At 43.0% G+C, this 20,420-nt stretch overlaps 1 protein-coding gene across 2 annotated transcripts in view; it reads right to left on the bottom strand.

Moving 5' to 3' along the window:
• The window catches only part of SCN8A (sodium voltage-gated channel alpha subunit 8), a 164,924-nt gene that overhangs the window by 61,708 nt on the left and 82,796 nt on the right, over positions 1 to 20,420 (bottom strand). For both annotated transcript variants that reach the window (XM_054696632.1, XM_054696631.1), the window contains 5 exons: positions 12,736 to 12,957; positions 11,381 to 11,444; positions 9,515 to 9,656; positions 7,544 to 7,750; positions 6,155 to 6,448 (listed from right to left, as the gene is read on the bottom strand). In XM_054696632.1, the coding sequence (XP_054552607.1) occupies positions 6,155 to 6,448; positions 7,544 to 7,750; positions 9,515 to 9,656; positions 11,381 to 11,444; positions 12,736 to 12,957 (929 nt within the window). The remainder of the gene's footprint in view (positions 1 to 6,154; positions 6,449 to 7,543; positions 7,751 to 9,514; positions 9,657 to 11,380; positions 11,445 to 12,735; positions 12,958 to 20,420) is intronic.

Below are 20,420 nucleotides of genomic sequence, written 5' to 3'. Positions count from 1 at the left end.
AACACTCCATGACAGTGGCTTCAGTGATGCCTTCCGGGACTTGACTCCAATGGCAAGGAAAAACAAAAACAAAAATAAATGGATGGGATGACATCAAACTATAAAGCTACTATCACAGTACTAAAGAAACGATCAATAAAACAGAAAGACATACTACTGAGTGGGAGAAAATATTTGTACAGCATACATCTGACAAGGGGTTAATATCCAAGATCTACAAAGAACTAATAAAATTCAACAAAAAGAAAACAAAAAACAAAAAAACAAAAAAAAATTGGCAGAAGAGATGGACACTTCTCCAAGAGGAGATACAGATGGACATCAGGTACATGAAAAATGTTCAACATACTTATCATCAGAGAACTGAGAATCAAAATCATAATGAGAGAGAGAGACGAGAAGGACCAACATGTTGGTGAGGATGTGAAGAAAAAGGAATCCACGTACACTGTTTGTGGAATACAGACTGGTTAAGCAGCTATGGAAAACAGTATAGAGGCTTCTCAAAATATTAAAAATAGATCTACCCTATGATCCAGCAAGTCGATACCTAGGTATCTACTGAAGAATATGAAAGTGCTAAATCAAGGAATGCACACACCCCTGTGTTCACTGCAGCACTAGCTCAATGGCCACGCTACAGAAACAACCTAAGTGCCCAGCACTAGAGCAGAGGATTAACCACATGATGGGATACTACTCAGCTGCCCAAACAGATGAAATCTTGCCATTTGCAATAATACAGATGGAACTGGAGGGTGTATGGTAAGTGAAATAAGTCAGAAGGAGAAAGACAAATATTGGATGATTTTACTTACATGTGGAATATACAGAAACAAAACAAGGAACTGACAAAACAAAGCCTAGAAATGTAACTGCAGAAGGGAGGCCATTAAAGGGTAGGAGCAAAGTGAGGTGGGGTGCAATGGTCTGTTGTCAAGGACTTTGGTGGTGGGGTGGTGACATACATCTGAGGAGGTGCTGTCATATTCCCCTAAATCTTATATAGTGTTGTAAACCAGTGTTACCTCAGTGAATGAATGAATGACTGTAACACGGTTATACAATTATTAAAAAAAAGAAAAAAATTTAAGTTTCTCTTTTAATGAGATGAATGAGTTTTTTTAAATTGGTGTTTTCATGTTTAAATGCTTACAGATAGTATTTAGTATTAGAATTAGACATGGTTCAACATCAGTCTCTCCCCCACCCCTTTTCTAATATTAGATTTTAAATGCCGAGAACCCTACTCATGTAAATAGCATGTTGGAACAAAATAATTTGGTTATAGTAACGTTACTCAATTCTTTGAACTCCTTCCAAATAATCTGCCAAAATCACATGGTCAGCTATCAGCAAAATTTATTTTAATGATCTATCAGCTGAAATAGGTCTTGTTTCAATTTTGTTGAAAGCAAAGAGCTTAAAAACTACCCAGTTTGCTAAAGTATTTATTACCTAATAGTTAGAGGTAATGCATTTATTAATTTCTGAGGCTACCTGAAAAGTTATACTATTTATTAATAATTATATGGGATTATTCTTATAGGTGTTACTCTTAAACTTAACTAAAAAAGGAAAGATTGGATAATCAAATATGTTAATTGCTATATATCATTGCAAATATTTATTTTTAATAAAATGATTTTCTTATCACATTATCTCTTTGTACATAGTAGATACAATGTTTATTTTAATTATCATGTTTTTAGCTGAGCCACCCACCCACCTCATTTGCCCCATATCTCCACTGGTCACTGCCTCATTTCTCATAGCAAGTTTCCCTGGATTGAAGCCATGGTTTCGTGCCAGGCCAAGGCTGGATGCTGACATTACCTGGCATTTGAGGTCTGCATATTAGGAAAGAGGTTTGATTTACTTGACAAATGATCATCAAATACCTACTGTGTGCTAAGTGATGAGGATATAGAAATAAACACTACATGGTTTCTGCCCTCTTGGAACTGTGGTCTAGTGGGAAATAGAAGTACTAATGAATATTTACACCAGACTGTTCTTAACCTTAAGGAAAGTGTTAAGGAAGATAGGAAAGTAGTAAGGAAGATAAAGATCAATTCAGTGACCTGAATTAAACTCTTAGAAATCAGGATCCTGAGATAATACATACTAAAAGGAAACAATTTATCTTTTGTTCCTTAATTCCTCGTTCTACTTTTGGCAAAACAGTTGACTCTGTGGGAGGGGAAAAGATTATCTGACCCATTTCTCTCTGTGCCCAGCATCCAATCCTTAGCCCCTTGCCTGAGGAGATACATTCTGACCAGTTTCCAGGCTCAGAATCCTGCCTCCATTAACTCCTGGGGTCAAGGCTAGTTTATGGGATGAGGAGACTTTATGCCCTGTTTTCAAAATCTCTCCTATCAACCCACAGGAGCTTCTGGTTCTTTTCAGGCAACTATGTCACACCTAACAAAAAAATACTACCTTAGGTCTTAGTGTCTGCTTAGGAGAATGGCTCTGAGTGTTCTCGAGTTCGGGGACTGGTGAGCACAGCCCACAGAAAAATTAACTGGGGGTTTCAGGGCATCCGTGCCAGCTCTCTATTGGGATGAGGCTTAACAATTCTGGGACATTTATAATGTGATAAATTGGTGATTTTGAATATTCTATTTCTGTGCTGTTTTTTACTTCAGCACTGGTTCCTTGAGCACAGTCTAGGGACTCTTGGGCATCCCTGTGACCCTATTAGAGGATCCATGAGGTAAAACTACTTTATAACAACATTTTCTCACAAGTGTACCGTGGGTGCCATGAGCCTGTCAGTTTCATAATCTCTCAAGACTTTTCTGGTAAGACTAGAGGTGATTATGAAAGTGACTTTTGAATATTGTGTCAGTATTTTAAACTCAGTGAACCAATATTTCCCAAATAATCAATGCACAATGCTACAAATCATTCATGAGTTAAAGAAACATGGTGAAAAACAGAGCAAAAGTTTTGAACATAACAGAGATGAAATCACTGATGTAGTTTTCAGATTTATATCTCAAGTAACCATCAAAAATCTACCTCTGTCAAGTTTCAGAATAGCAGCAAAGAAGACTCACAATTATCTGAAAAGGCTATTAAAATAGTCCTTCCTTTTCTAACCACTTCTGTGTGAAATGAGATTTTCTTTCTACTTCATCCAAAAGAACACATAGCAAAAGCAGGTATGCTATTCCAGCTGTCTTCTGAGAAAATCTAAACAATAATACTTTACCCACTATTTTTTTTGTTTGAAAATTTATATAATTTGTGTTCAACATGTAAGCAGGTCTATCACTATTTTAAAATGAATTAGTAAACAAATATTTTAAAATTCCTGTCCCCACACCCCACTGTGCTTACTGAGGTAAAGGAGGTTTACATTGTTATTTGCTCTGGGGGTTTTAGGTTCAAACCTCTACAAATGTATACTTTCACACCCCGCCCACCATCAGCACCCCAACAATCCTCCACCATGTTCCACTGGGCCCCTTCTTTTTCCTAACTTAATTATAATTTCTAAAATGATAAATCAAAAGCACATTTTAAAACAGCTCTTTGGAATGCTCAGTAACTTTGAAAGATATGAAGAGGTCCTCAGATCAAAAATTTTAATAGCTATTGTAATAAAATAATTAAAATACTTCCACAAAAATGGACTCAGTCTAGTATTTGTAAACTGTCCTAACCCCTATAAGAACAGTAATAATTCTACAGAAAACTGGGTAGGAGATGCAGGTTGAGCAGGAAATGACTCAAGATGACCTCAGAAGATCTGGCAATAAAGGAAACCACATGCACTGGACTATGGCGTGGGAGACTGAAGCCGCACTGATGATCAGGCCGAGAGAGGGGTGGGTGGTACTGACTGTGTGTAGGAACACAGCCTCTTCAGAAGATCTCAGATTCAAGTTTTGGCTCTACCACCCACTAGCTATATAACCCGGGGTGAGTTAGCGTGTCTCCCTAGCCTCAGTTTCCTCAGCCATTCTTTAGACAAAACTAGAAAAAGTGCAAGAGAGTCGTGGGACAAAAAGCATTACCGCCGCATGTATGGGGTTTGGAAGCAAGTCTCGGCAGCGAGCCCTGGTGTCTAGGAACCTACAATCTCTATTCAGATGGGAAATCAGAGGAAGTGGACATTTTCATGCAAAGCAGGACATCTCAGAAGCCTAATTTTATTTTTTGAGCGAGGGAGCAATCAGCACAACTCTGTGCTAAAGGCTACAGATTAATCAGAGGCCATTCTCCAGCAAAGTGTCAACGGCAGGAAGGTGCTCATTAACTAGCTCTGCGATGGCTCTCCAGACACAGCTTGCATTACAACAGAGTGGCAATTGCTCCTTCCCCAAGAAGGCTGAGATGAGAAAGGTGAGGTGAAGTGGGAGAGAGATGGCTTATTTAGGCAGTAAATAAGTCCTAGAAGGGGCTACCATCAGATGTATAAAAGTCCTCTCCACTCATTTGTCCAACAGGTATCTGGGAGCTAGCCACGTGCAAGGAGCAGTTCTCGTCTAAAAGAGAAACATAAGCACATAGAATAGCACAGAGTAAAATGCAGCACGCCATGAGGTACATATAAAACATAAAGAAATGTCCATTGATTCTTTCTCATTGGAACAAGGATGGAATGGGTAGGTCAGCGAAGCTTTCTTGAGAGACGCATGTGAAGAATAAATGTGATGTGGCTATCCAGAGATGGACAACAGGGCATCTTAGAGAGCGCGTTTCTGGAGCAAAACAGCATAGAAAACAAGTATCACTATGAGAAGCATGTAGTAGTTGATTCTGGCTTAAGGACAGGGTGTTCGATGGGCACAGTGACTAGAGGTTAGAAGGGCAGGCTGTCCAGGGGAGTAGGGTGCCGTGAAGTCCTCGCTGCAGAGCTGGGCCTTCCTAGTAAGCAGGGGAGTCCCCTCCCCATTCTTTGTCACTATCTAAACTGACTATATTTACCGAAAACTAGAGACTGCCAAGTGTTCCTTCTTCAACTCCCTACTTTTTACTATACACCTTTTCATATCCATCCTCCTGTGCTTTCCTGACATTTGGGGGAACAAGGTGCCCCCTTCCTGTTAGAGACTATATCTCACAAGTTCTAAGACTGTATTCTATTATTTTATGCCATTTTTTTTACCTTCATTCCCCCCACAGATTTTAAAAATGTGAATTTTCATCCGTACTCATTTAAATAAGCTCGGCTGTGGAGTCTCTGCCCATTCCCTCTACCTGCTGCTCACTGTGGCGCCACCCGCACACGCATCCCGAGATGGGATGGGTCTGTAATGTTCTTGGTGCTTTGGCCGGCTAGACCCAGTGCTGACTTCCCGAAGCATCTCTTCTGGATTCTTTTAGCACCACTAGTGACATCTCCCCTGTTCTCCATCAAGAGTCCATCTCTGATGTCCGTGAACACTGACCGCCACATCCTGGCCCACTGTTCCTTCACCTGACACATCGTCTCATTGCTGGCTTCAGTCACCAGCTCTCAGCTCAGGGCCAACTTCTTGTGTTGTCATTTAACTATTTGTGTTGAAAAGACCTCTCTACTTGGGTAGGTGTCCTATGAGACCCCCAAAATATATTGTGTGATAATATTTCTAGTAATAGAATAGCCTCCAATTATTCCTAAATCCTCTTTCCTCTCTTTCTCTTAGTCTCCCCTTTTCACTGAAGTTGGGTAAAACGTTCAAACTACCATAGGTTAATTTACCAGCATGGCGCTATATACTAGAACTAGCCACACTCAAAAAAGGTGACCTGTAGAGTCTCATGACTTCATAAACCTACAGTTATACACACTTCTTTAAGAGAGACATTTGAATTAAATCTGATGTCCGGGTGCTAAAAGAGAGAAGTTCTTTCTGGTGTCTCAAAACCCAAGGCCAGCTGGAGTCACACAGACGTCACTGCCGAAGCAAGTCTGCTGGAGGTGACCACTGTCCTAGGACTGGCTCCAGAGCAGAGCAGGGAGGGCAGCATTTGACCAGAAGAAGCCCCCAATACTCTAGCAATGCTTTCTCCTAGAGGAGGACAATAAGGAGCCAGGACAGGACTGAGGATGTAGAGAGGGGCCTGGAAAATGCGAAGCAAGGGGGAATGTGAGAAGCAAGTAGGGTTAGGAAAACCAGCATTTCTTAGGTTCACCTGACCCAGCAGAGTTTACCTGATTCATGATGGAAAATTTCCTTCCTATCCTGTTGTCTGGCAGCCGAAAGCCCTTCCTTCTCATGCCGTCTTCGGATTCTGACTTAAACACCTTCTCAGGATCTCCTTTCTCCTCTCCTTCAGAGAGTTCCTTTTGCTTCTTCTTCTTTCTCCGGTTACGTCTTTCCTTGGCACTCTTGGAGCTGAGTTTAGAAATTTCAGATGAGCTCCGAGGAGAGCCTACCCCTTCTTCACCCTCCTCCTCTATGGCGTCTTCTGAGACAGTTCCCGCTGAAGTGGCCATGGCGGCAGCCTGGAAAGGAGCCAGAGCAACAGACCAGGTCAGGAGCAAGAAACAGGTCATTTCCTTTCCCTCATACAAGGGAGAGGGAAGAAAGGAGAAGGAAAACCAGCCTGTCTGAGGAGACAGAGGCCAGGGCCCGGCTCCCCCACGTCAGGTCCCCCTGTGTGGTAGCACACACCCCAAAGTGACTAGAGAGAGCCAAGTGGCAAAGAACTTGGGATTTATTTTCTTGAGCATCTCAGATGAGAGCTCGGCTACCTTCTTGGTACCAAAGCCTCCTCTCTGGGCAACTCTGAAAATGGATGCTAAGAAACAGCATTTCACAGCCCGGGCTCAACAGTGGAAAAAATACATGTATATTTGATAAGATTAGAAAGTAAAGAATTACAGTAGTGTGGTCACAAGTTTATTTTTTAAATTTTACTTTAATATTTGGCCTTTGTATGTTCCTTTCAATTAAAATCAATACTTTTTTTTTTTTAAGATTTATTTATTTATTTATACAAGCATTGAGTGCAGTCAGAAGCGTGGGAGGGTGAGAGGATTCACCAGAGCCAGAGTGGGGAACAAATCAGGCAGACCGACGAAATACACTGCTGAGGGGAGCAGCAGGCGGCAGGAGAGGTCTGTGCGCCATGTGGGACCCTCGTCGGTGGCCGGGGATGGAACCGGCGCTGCAGAGGCTGCGGGCAGCTTCGCAGCCCAGCGCTCAACCGCTGCGCCACCAGGGGAGGCCCTAAAATCAATACTTTTTATGACCATAAAGAAACTCTAAAGGAGATGCTGTTTCCTTCAATTAAAGGGCTGTGCTTACACGAAGCACTAGCTAAATTGCTCTGACCACTGTTTTCATCCTGGTCATCTTAGCAGTTGAACAGGTGAGAAATTCAACCGAAGACCTTATTAACAAATAATCTGGTCATTAACAAAAATAGAATAATTGGTTCAACCATCTGTTTTTGTAATATGTATTATTTTTATCAGATCGATGACTTCTGCTTGACAATGTGCCTTGAAAAGATCAAGTGGAGTGAGTGCTGACCAGGTGGGACCTTGGTCTGGCGATCTGGCAGGAAGGCCTATTGCAAAGACCTGATTACCCACCTGTGCCTCTTCCTGTTGCTTCTTAAGTTGCTCCAACATTGCTTTGAACTCAGCCTCTTTTTGCTCTGCCTCTTCCAGAGTGGCCTGATTCTGTTCTTCATAGGCCATGGCCACCACAGCCAAGATCAAGTTCACCAGGTAGAAAGAACCCACAAAGATGACCAAGACGAAGAAGATCATGTATGTCTTCCCAGCTGCCCGTAAGGTCTGGAAAGACAAAGACCAAGTTCTTGCATCAGATGAACCAGGCTAAAAATAAGTCATGGGCTGATTTTCCTTTGTAGGGGGACTAAAGCATTTTGATCAGGACAGTCCTTCCTTGTGTGATGTCTTCATCCTGAACAGCATTTAGCATCCCCTATTATGGCCAAGGGCCTCCCCATCCTTAACTCACAGGAGACATTAGCAGGACCTCCCACTTGCTGAGGACAATGTTCTTCTAGTTACAAGTATTCCCGATACGCCCCTTTCATAAAGAAGCTTGTTTTGTTTATTTTTAATGGAAAACATGCTCTGGATCAAGAATTATATTTGACTTTGTGGTTGGTTCTAAAACAAGAATAAAGAAAAGAATACAAGACAATTCAGCTCATTCATCTACTAGCTCTCAAAGAACACTAATGGAAATATTCCACCTTTGGACCGGGCCCAAGTCACAGGAATTTCCCATCTTCAGTGATAACCTTCCTTATTCTTTTGTATTAGGCTGTATTTTTTTTTTAATAGAGGCATGTTTTTATTTATTTATTTGTTTGTTTGTTTGTTTATACAAGCACTGGGTACAGTCAGAAGCGCGGGAGGGTGAGAGAATTCACCAGAGCCAGAGCGGGGAGCAGAGTAGATAGAAGGACCAAAGCACACTGCTGAGGGGAGCAGCGGGTGGCAGGAGAGGTCTGCGCGCCATGCGGGACCCTCCTCCGGTGGCCGGGGAGCAGCTGGGGATCGAACCGGCGCCGCAGAGGCCACGGGCAGCTTCGCAACCCAGCGCTCAACTGCTGCGCCACCGGGGAGTAGGCTGTATTTTAAAAGAGGGATATGATGTAAGGAGGGTGGGGAAACAGGGAAAGGAAGCAGAATCCTAAAACTAACCACTAACAGTGAGCAAACAGACATAGAAAAATTGGGTTTCAGGTTATGTAACTATTGCTTAATTTTCATCTTTATTCTTTTCAATCACAAATATTTAAGGTAAACTAGCATCAACCCCAAATATTTCATGAGAAACATTTGAACCTGAGAGAACTCTGGGCTCCAAAGAAAAGAGAATTCACTGGTGGAACTGAATTAGAAGTTTCTCTTGAAGAGGAGGACTTGTTTTTCATTCTTAAACTCACTGGCATCAACAAATGCCAGAGTCAAACAGAAAACAGAATCTCTAAGTTGGAAGATTATTAACAACCAACCAGAGTAACTTCTCCATCACAGCTAGCAAAGCTGAATTATTTGCCTAGGGTCACTAATGTAGTCTAAACATAACTGTATTTTTATCTCTCTTAACCTGCTTGAACAAGTCCAAATGTGTCACAAATCTAAAAAATGTTGAGTTATTTAGACTCCAAAATCATTATGGATAGAAATCTTATCTTTCTAATGTCTGACACGGTGCCTCGCACAATATGTTTTACTAACATTTCTTCAAATGATGTCAAAGACCAAAAATTCAAAAGAAGTAGTGCAGATGGTCTTCTGGAAACAGGAAGTAGGCAGAGATAGCAGATTCCCAGGCCTGACTGTGAGCCTCTACAGCTATTTATTACTGAGCATCAAAAAAAAAAAAAGAGACAAGAGCTGAGAGAATTCACCTAATCCTGTAAACCAGCTGACTCTGAGAAGTGCCATTTTAAGAGCTTGTATAACCTTTTCACTAAAGGTCTCTTACACAGAATGTCCCCAATCCCACATCAACTCAGGCAAGTTCTATCACCAAAGGAAAAAAAGGGCAGCATTCAAAAAAGAGGTGCTGTTGCTTACCAACTGATACAAGTTCTCCCAATAGTCCTGGGTCATAAGGCGAAACAATGCCAAGAAGGCCCAGCTGAAAGTGTCAAAGCTTGTGTACCCATAGTTGGGGTTGCGCCCTGCTTTCATGCACTGGTATCCCTCTGGGCATTGCCTGAAGAGAGAAAGGAAAATCAGGGCTCTTCAACAAATTCTTCTCACTCCCCAGTTGTAAGTTATCCATGACTTTGGAGACAAATACATAGCCATCTACAGAGCTAAGCTAACAAATTGGAATTTAAACAATGGAAGAAAAGAAGAAAGAAAATCACCAGGTGAATTTTTTCAAAAAGTGAGGTCCTGGGGACAGGCTTAGGATCAGCACGACATGGGATGCTTCTTAAAAAATGCTGATATCTATGTCCTAGCCATGACCCAGGGAGAAAAGCTTTGGATATGGGATCCATGAATTCGTGATTTTTAGGAGGCTTGCCAGCAGATTCTTACACACGCCTAAATTTCAGACTCACTGTCCTAGACTCATATGAATGTGCAATTCAACCAAATTCAATTCAGCTACTATCTCAGATGACAAATGGCTAGAAGTTCCTCTCAATCGTTCCTTTTTTCTTAATGCTCTCTGTGACAACCTCTCTCATACCAGGGATTTCCATGGTTATAATAGCTCTTCTGCTTGTAGGCTTACCTTATAGATATTTCAACATTTTCTTCAATACAGAAATTAAATGGCGATCCTGTTGGCACTGTCATCTTAAAATACCAATACCCAGCGGCCCAATTTATACCCTGAATCATAACACTACAACTTGTATTTATAGAGCCTTCCATTTACAAAGGACTTTCATGATGTTATCTAACTGGACCCTTACAATAATTCTCAAGGAAGTGAGAGCTTATCAAGTGACTTATCAAGTGCATTTTGTAAACTGAGGCTCAGAGAAGTTAAACGGCTTGCTGAAGTTTAGCATTCGAAGTAGCAGGGCTCAAATTATGTTGCTGTATATTCATGTTCATTGCAGCATATTCACATTTCTTAATAAGGAAGCAACCCAAAGGACCAGTGCCCATCAGCAGATGAATGGATACACAAAACGAGGTGTCTACATACAACAGGACAATTAGCTTTAAAACGAAGCGATTCTGTCCTACGGTGTAACATGGATAATCCGCAGGACGATATGCTAAGTGAGATAAACCAGTCACAAAAAGGCAATCACTATGACTATACCTATAAAGTACTTAGAGTGGTCAAGATCGCAGAGACAAAGTAGAAGGTGGCTGCGGTTGGGTGGGTGGGGTGGGGAGCAGTTCCTGTTTAATGAGCAGAGTTTCAGTTTGGGAGGATGGAGGATGCTGCTCTGGAGACGGACGGAGGTAACTGCTGCACAATAGTGTGACTGCGCTAAACGCCACTGAGCTGGCCACTTAAAAGCTTCGAGAGTAAATTTTATGGGATGTGTATTTCACTGCAATCAAACAAATGGGGAAAATATTATGTTACTATTTCTTTTCCTCCCCCGGGATGTCAGGTCTAGAATATCTTGGGTCAACATTAGGTGCTAACCAAGACAGCGTCTTTACGTTATATTTGATTAATCGTGTCCGGAGAATAGGAAGGAAGTCTCCAAGGAAGAGGCAACACAGCTGATGTTAAAGATTCTATCCTCAGTCCTTTACTGCTTTGATTTTGGCTTGAGAGTACAGTAAAATGCCAATTTTGTTTAGACAAACATGACACAGAAAGAAAATCTGAGTCAGCCAATAGGTCAGATCCCATCAGGGACTACTACATGAGCACAGAGAAAAGTAAATATATTGCCAAGTTTCAATTGATACATTATTTTAAGGGAAGTGGATGAAGTCAGGTGAGCTACTTACCCAGCATCCGAACTGTTCCCACAAAGCAAAGGTTCTAGCATGCCAGGAACTGTGTAAAAATTTGCTAGGAAAGTATAAAGAGGCCGGAAATGAATAAGGCATATTTAGTGAACGAGAGATAAGGCTACACTGTTCCTAACTAGCCCCGAGGAAATAGTTATTGATTTCAGTGCATAGAGATCTTTTTTGACCGCAGGGAAACCTGGGAAGAATTCTTTCCTATTGTTTCCTATGTATGTTTAAACACGAACTGTTGCCATAAAGTCCTCAATGCAGTCCTTTTCGCAGACATCTGACCGCTGCCCGTACTTCAAATCTATGCGCCAGGTTCTGTAGTGGAGTCAGATGTGGTCTAGGTAAGAGTTTTCTCAGTTCTTTACACTTTTCTACAACTTTATATCCTTGCAACTTCTCTTTACCCAAGATAAATTTGAAATCCTCACTGATCATAGTCACTGTATCTTATTTTAACATAAAAGGCATGTTTCCTGTGTGTGCCCCTGAAAATCCCCTTTGCAGCATTTTTTTTTAAATTTTTTTTTTAAAGATTTATTTTTATTTATACAAGAACTGGGGTATAGGCCAGAGGCACGGGAGGGTGAGAGAATTCACCAGCGACAGAGTGGGGAGCAGAACAGGCAGATGACCAAAAACACTGCTGAGGGGAGCAGCGGGCGAGACAGGAGAGGTCTGCCGTGCCAGGTGGGTATCTCCCTGGCTGGGAATCGAACCCGCGCTGCAGAGGTGGCAGACAGCTTCACAGCGCTGCACTCAACCCGCTGTGCCACGGAGGAGGCCCTGCAGCATTTTTGTATAGCTCCCTAACTGCCTTTATTTCCTTAAGAGTGACTAACAGTGACATCGCTAACTTTCCCACATTATTTTATAGAGTAAAATGCTCTTAAGATTCAAGTGCTTTGGTTCCTGAAATTAAATGATTAAAATTCCTTAACTATATTAGGGTCGAATGGTGCCTTGGAGATCACAGGTCTCCCTAGACCAGATCAGCTACTAAGCCCTAGTGTGATTAAGAAAGCTTACCAGGTATATTCTGCAGCAATTATTTCAATATTTTGGGTAACCCAACTAGGGAAAAAAGGGCTTTGATCAAGCTTCTAAGCCTGATTTTCAAAGCAAAAGTTTAGGGATACAGGCAAAAACGTGATAAAGGGAGAAAGAGATGGGGAGAGAGCAGGGATGTTGGGGAGCTCCTGACACCACTCCACCCGCAGGAAGGGAGCAACCGCCCAGGCTGCCTCCGCACACAGCATTCCCCACTGGCCCGGGGGTGGCATCTGGTGTGTCACCTAAAGACAGGCTTTCCTTTCTCCTCTGGCAGAGAAGAGGCCACCTACTTTTATTGTTGATGTACTCGTCCCAATCAAAGCCTTTGGTGCCGTTCTCCAGGTAGCTCTCGTTGAAGTTGATGGGCCACACCACACACTTGTTGCGCAGGTTCCCCATGAACAGCTGCAGTCCGATCAAGGCGAACACACTCAGGCAGAACACTGTCAGGATCATCACGTCCGAAAGCTTCTTCACGGACTGAATGAGGGCACCCACGATGGTCTTCAGGCCTGGAGAGATAGCACCCCCGGAATCAGAGTCACCTTGCAGCCCTCCCCGCCTCCCCCAGCTTCCCTCCGAGCTACCCGCTTGACTCCTCCCCATGGATGACCCTCCAAACATTGGCCCTGTGACTTCGTACCAGAGTAGCAGTGAGGTACCACGAGTGTCAGGCTTCCCAGGTGGATCACCAGTTAAGTCATTGTTAAAAAGAAAAAGAAAGTTCCTTTTCCAACATGTGACACACCTTTCTTCCTGGACATGCTTTCCTGTCTCTGCTTCTCAGCTCCTTAAGTGAGTCAAACTCTTACTTGCTGCAGGGCCTTTTGATGTGCTACTCCCATGACCCGTACCTGCCCTAGCTGCCCAACTCTTAGTCACTTTTCACTCTCAAGTATCAACTTCTCCAAAAAGCCTTCCCTGACTTCACAATTCTTCTCCCTCCCCATTATTATTAATAGTCTCAAAGGGCCTCACACTTTCCTCTGGAACGTCCGTCATGCTTACAATGAATTATTTGTGCGTCTTGTTCACAGCTGAATCTATGTTGCCTAGCTCATAGCAGGCACACAAGTCACTATCAGATGAATGAGTAAATGGAAAAATCAAGGATTGATTTGGAAAGAGAACTCCTAGGAAGTTTAAAAGCCAATAATAAGTGAGAAGATACAGTGATATTTTCTCAAGAACTTTGCAAATGCCAAAGTATTGAAAAAATTAATTATTATCAATCCAGTATTTACAGTTTGTCTTTCTAGTGAAAAAATACAACTTCTTTGCATCACACATACACCCTAATCTGTACAAGTAGCCTTTTTAGATTAAAGGGGGAAAAAAGCATAACCCATTTGAATTTGAGGTTTAAAGGCAAGCCACTGGTTCAAATTTTAACCTGCAGGTAGACTACTTAATTGCAGACAGAGCAGTAACTGGAGACGCAGAAAAATGTGGTGGTGGGCACATGATGTTTGGGTTGAAACTGAGTCCACATGTGACTCTCCTGAGCATGCCCAGACATCAGGCTTACCATAGGATAAGGCCAAAGAAGCTCTGAGCCTCCCTGGGGTGACAGCGCACCAGGACAGGTCCCAGAGACGGACACAACAGCCTTAAGGGGGAGCTCGTCCCAGTTCCAGATCTGCAGCATGAATATCAATCTGAAATTCAAGAGCAATCCTAATCCTGGCTTTGAAGTGCAAGGCTGGGTTCATAATGACTCATCTTAAGCAAACTGTACTAATCACTCTTGTGACCTGAGCAATATGTCTAACCTCTTGCAACCTCAGTTTTTATCATCTTTATAGTGGGCATAATCATAGTTGACTATAATAAGATTGTTGTGAAGACTAAGCAAGATTCATATAAAGCACTTAACACAGCTCCTCACACATACTAAATGACTCAAATGTGAACCACTTTCGTCTGAGCCTCTGTTTACTCATCTACAACAAGTTATTTACAACCCCAAACCCACTATGTTGCTGCAAGGTTTAAATAAGATAATGAAGGTGAAACACCAAGTATAGTACTTGGCCCTTAACACCTGGTAGCTGTGATCATATCTGTTGTCCTTCCTGAGGAGGGTGGCTGGGGTGTGACACTGAGTGACCTGGCACCATGGGGGTATAATGGGTGATACAGGTGTGAGTCCTCCTTAGCTGGATCTTGCAAGAAATCATCTAGAATTTTCAGAGTTGAGCCGGAGAGAATTTTCTGAGTCCGAGAGCAGCATAATGGAAGCCTTGCCTAGCGAGGGCCTGGCACAGAGCAGGTCCTTGACAATAGATTTCTTATTGAAAGAGTAATGAAAGGAGAAAATGTCTTTCCTTTCACACAGATATCCTAAAAACCATCTATTAGGGGAAAAAAAGCCAAGAGTTTTAGACTGAAGACAGAAGTGTTCAGGGCCTACACTCTTTCACAGAGTGGGCCTTCCATGGAGAACATGGCCATTGAAGGGGTTCGGAAGAGCTTGCCCGGGTCCCAGAACATAAGGCATTTCTAACCTCATTCCTCTCTTCCTCATAGGGCTGTGCAGAAAGGGAGCAAGGCAGGGAGTTAGAAAGGAGTTTAGGTGCTGGCTTGGGCCACTTTTTATGACCTATTCCATTTCAAAATGAATTTAAGGGGACCTCACAGTTCCATTTTCTCAAATACAGAATGTGGATGAACACAAGTATAGGGTGAGGACAGTGGAGGAGAAACTGAAGAACCTTCTCTGAAAGTCTTTAAAAGTAGGGTAAAGATAACTGTTTGGAGTTACGTAGTTGAAATTTCAATCTTTTATCCCTAAGGTCTAGGGAAATTATACCAAAAATCACCCAGCTAGGTAAGAAGGCACTGGTGGTGTGAAATAGAAGGCAGCTGTAAAAAAGTAAAAACTGTTCCAGAGCTAAGGAACTTATTTCTGTAAGCTGCTGAGGAATAGAAAAGCCCTTCATCATATCTGACCAGGCTGGAGGGTGGGGGAACCTGTCTTGGTCCAAGAATTGAATTCTAGGCTCCACAAACTATATAGTTCTACTGTTTTCAAAGTCAGAATGATTAAGACAAGCAATGGCCTCCACTGAAGAATGGCTATAAAGCCTCTTTCCCTGACTTCTCTGTGAAGGGCATGTCCAGCCATCTCTTCTGAATGGTTCAGACAATCAGAATATGAACAATGGATGACTGTTCTTTTCTACAGGAATGAAAAAGTGAGCTATGAGCTGTCATGTGTATTAGCAACATGAGTATATATCACAAAATAGTCAAACCAATGTATTTGTGATGTAAATAAAAGTGTTAAGAAGCAAATAATTTTAGCATGAGTCTAACTGGATTTTTCTGGGCAGGAACTCTCTGGCTAGTTCCAAGTCCATGTAATAGAAATAGAAATTCCATGTAATAGAAATTCCAGGCCTTGAGCTTAAACTATCCCCTGTTTCAAAAGGGTGGGCTCCCCGCAGCCTTGTTTGTAGGCAGTGACCATCTGCAGACATCTAACCTTAACCCACATCCTTTCCTCCAGGAATCTGGAACAAGACAAGAGACAGCCCAGTTGTTTCTCACATGGGGGGAATGGTAAAATATGAATTTGGGAGTTAAACGGTGTCTTATCTTGTCATTATTAGGATACATCTGACAATAATGGCAGTCCTCATGCTAAGAAATAGAATGTGGAAATAGAGACATGGAGAGAAGAAAGATGGAGACAGTGTACTTCCTGGCATCTGGGCCTTTCAGCTGTCTGCAGTCCAGCTTTCCTGGATTCTAGAAGCTCAGAAGTATTCCCGCTCTTGGGTTTTACGTAGCCCTCCTGTATCCTGTCCTCGGCTGCCAGAGAGGCTTAATTAATATAATACACTGACCATACATCACTTTGCCGGGAGGGGACCAGAAACCTCACAATCAGCTGGTTTAACCATCTCTTCATATACCAGATGCAACTGCTGCAGAAATATGTAAACAGGAGTCCAGACAGCCAAAAATAAAATTCTTTAGGCGTTCTGCTTTCAAGTCTGAGGCTTAAATCAACGCCATGCTAAGAGTTCTTTCAGTTTTCAAGAAGTTTAAAGTTCAAAATTCAGTTGGAAATGGTACTCAGCAGCTTATACTTCACAGGGGCTCAGAGAAACAAATCACAAATTAGCAAAAATAAACACTAATACATTAATTACAGCCATCTAAGAAGTTTACTCTCCAAGATTCTCATCCAGATCTCTAGAAGAAAATCAATGGAAGGCACAGGAATTAGGACAGTGAGGTGGCTTGACGTTTGGAGGCAGGCACACTATTACACAGCAGTATCATGTAAACCGTCTCTGGATTATATCCTGGCTTCAATCAAGACTCTTCTTCCTCCCCTCAGGGTTGCTACTGCCAATTACCCCATTTGCAGACATCAACGCCAACTTATGGAGATGACACCACCAATGCCTTTTTAAAGCTAAGCTCTACAGTCTCGCCAGCAGTGGCTGCTGCCTTGTACTAGGAAATGCAGCCAAGCATAAGTGCTCCCTGCTGCAGCCAACACAGGTCCAAAGGCCAGGAAGCTGCTGGTAGGATTCCTGACCTGATGCGTGCAGGGACGGAGAATGCCCCTACTGGGCTGTGACAAGAGACTGTCCTGCTTCTGCTGTTGACTCACAACACCACATCCCAGAACCAGCAAGATCCCGACTGAAAACCGATTATCCAAAACAGAGCAGAATGCTCCTTCAAACGACTCCTACACAACAGAGTGTGCAACAGAAGCCACGTGGGGGCAAATTGGACAGGGAGAACTCTTGGAAAAGGCTAACATTAGCTAGTGTCGGGATGGATCTGAGCAGAAGCGGTTAATGCATTTACTACATATCAACACAAGACAGCTGGAGCCGACATACAGAAAGGAAGTCAGATATTTAAGGACTTTTGAGAAGCATGTGAAGCTACTGCCACACAATTCTACTCCACCCTGTATTCAAAGGCACCTCCGAACCCTTCAAGACACCCAGCCATCTCTTGAACAAATCAACGAAGTCTGCTTATGCATTAAGTCCAGAGAAATCAGCCATTGATTCTGGGCTCAAAATCTCCCACTATGGTGATGTCCAGGTTATACATTTATGTTTCCGAGTTTGTGGCTCAGATTGAGAAACCTGAATGGTTTGAAGCTCTGTGAGCTAATCCTCCTACAAAATTAACCCTGGAACAGGCCTGCACAGCAGTAACAAGCAGTTCTCAACACCCGGGGGAAAGAACAGTTCCCCAGTTCCGAACGTCTGGCTTGGTTCCAGACAAGCCCCGGGTGAAGTCATGCCAGGTCAGCTTCCCTGGGGCAGATTCTTTCCTCACAATGACAGTTCTCGAAGGTTCTTCAGACAAAGAGTAATTTGGCTGAGATTTGGGGGACTAGAGATTTATTTACTCAAGGTCAGATTCATTTCACAAAGGCTGACCAACACTAATCCAGCTCTCAAGGACGGATCAGTCGACTCCTGTGTCTGGCATTTTTGCACTGCATTAAACTTCAGTTACCTCTCCTGAGAAGCAATGTGGGAAAAGGAGAAACACAAAAGCAATTGGATTGATAACCAGAATATTTTAAAAGCAACTGCATTTGTAAACATACTTTAAAAACACTTGCTGTCTCCCTTCAGTACATGGCAGAAGTTGCCATATTCATGATGTACACATTTAAAGAAAAGGCTTTCTTTGTGCATGCTGGGATGGGAAGGAGAAGGGCCAATAGGACCATCTGACCTACTTTTCACCTGATACCACAGGTCCGCAGAAGATGGGAGAGAAATAAAATTATCACAGAAAAAAATTATCAAGAAATTACAACTCCAAAGAGAGCAAAATGATACTGAATCAAGGCTGACAAATAGAGGAGAGGAAATGCTTTTGGGGAGCCGCTTAAACGATGATGGAAATGAAAGTGAACTGGCCAGTGAGGCCCTCCCGACTGGCTTCATGGTACACAGCCAGTGCTACTTGCTAAGAAAAACTTGAGACACCTGCTATCTTTGGGCACATGGTCAAAAAAAAAAAAAAAAAACATGAGAAGAAACTTCTGACAAAGTTCACTAGAAGGTAGTTTTTGTTCACAGACCCCAGATAAATACAAAGTGAAAACAAAGTTTAAAGAAATAGGAATTTCTACACAGACTACTTTGATGTCAAGTTGAATCTGGCAAATTCCAGACCAAAGGAAATTTAAACAAAGTGTCTCCTCCTGTCACTGGTCCTTCTAGCAGGGTCTGTGTGGACTCCTCTCCAAGCAGAGCCTCTGAAGCAAATGGTGCAAACCTAGGTCTTGAGGGAGGGTCAGAATACGTCTTTTCAAAGCTACAAGAAGGTTCTCTCTCTTGTACAAGAGGCTGGAGCTAACCGATGCACTGCACTCCCTCATCTCTGGGGAGACCCAGTGCTGTGATATATTCCAAATATCTCCCACACACAAGAAGAGAGAGAGGATGGTGTCTGCCGAGGCGAGCTGGGCAAATGCTCCAGGGAAGACGGCCTCACTCTCAGACAGGGGCTGAGGCTTCGGGATCCTCGCTCAACCCTGCAGGCCCCAGGTTGGTTCCTGGGTTGCTCTCAATTTTTTTTTCCGGCGGCTTCAGCAAAAAACTATAGTCAAACTGGGAGCAGGGAAGGCAAAGAGAACAATTCCACTGACGTAATCCCTGAGAAACTTTGTATGTAAAATGGTGCCTCGTACTAAGTGGGAACGATGGCCCAGCTCCACTATAAAGGAGTCAAAATGACTTAGATTCCAACCAAGAGCTGGCCCAAGTCTGCAGACTCAGACACTGGTGCCCCACGCTGGCAGGAGAGCTGGTTAGCAGCAGGTAGGAATAGGACCCAGCCTACCAGAAGTAGAATGGGGAGCAAAAGGATTTGGGATTAAAAATCACATTTAAATTGGGCTCTTCCGCTGCAGCAGGCACTGCAGAGCAGCCACTGCACGGGTCTGTGCTCCCCCAGGGCTGTGGCCTCAACAAGGGCCTCGAGGTGACAAATAACATGCAAGTGGAGACAGCCGCGGCCTCAGATGCCTCACCCAGAGCACCCGTTGGTGCGGGAAGTCACGCAGGAGGTGTTGGCCCTGTCCCCATGAGTGGTGCACCGTGGAGTCACTCAAGGTCTCTAAGGACGAGTGGGCCCTCAAGTTTGTCAAGAAAGGGTGGGGGCACACATCCATGCCAGAAGAGGGGAGCTGAGCAATGTCCTGGTTGCCAAAGGGAAGGTGGCTGCCAGCAGAGACTGAAACCCACCCCCCATATGCACACATAAAATTTATTCAGAAAAAAATAGCATTTAAATTTATGTATCAATTATACCAATCATTGATAGTGAGCTACTGTTGGCTTTATTATTCCTTAAAGTTATTTTGCATCCCAGTTTACCTACCAAAGCCAGCCCAACAGGAGATGCGTCTAGAAATAGGAATCCCGAAATCTATTTCAAAATGTGAAGCTGATGTCTTTAGGTTTAGGTTTCTTCTTTATAATAACTGTTATTAATACAATCATTTTTGGAGCACTACTATGTGCTAGGCACACTGTGTGTGTGTGTGTGTGCGCGCACACACACACACACAATACTGGAGTATTAAGGGTAAATAATGTGACATCAATCAAGACTTAACTTGCAGCAAAGCTGTGGTCAGAAGTTAATCATAGAGCAGAGATAGAGAAAGAAGCTAAGAGCCAGACCAGAGAAAGCATCTGCTGCCCTAGTTAGTGAAGAGAACGCAGCTTTCCAATTTAATTCTGGAAGAGAAGTTTTGAGATCACAAGAACATAAAGAGACAGATGCCTTGTGGCGTACGCTGGGGGAAGTGAACAGAAAACATGGGATCATATTTAAAAGAGGCCAGAGGAAGAAACAGACCAAAGGAAAAATGAAAGGAAAATATCTGGTACTCCAGATCCCTTAAAGAATAAGACCAAGCCAGCCTGAGGGTTTAGGACACCACCAACCAGTTGTGGGAGGCTGCCTG

This window comes from Talpa occidentalis, unplaced genomic scaffold, assembly GCF_014898055.3.
Source record: "Talpa occidentalis isolate TD23 unplaced genomic scaffold, MPIMG_talOcc4v2.1 talOcc4.16, whole genome shotgun sequence".
Taxonomy (NCBI): Eukaryota; Metazoa; Chordata; class Mammalia; order Eulipotyphla; family Talpidae; genus Talpa; species Talpa occidentalis.
Note: the sequence above shows the minus strand (reverse complement) of the source record. Positions and strands in the feature narration are given on the sequence as shown.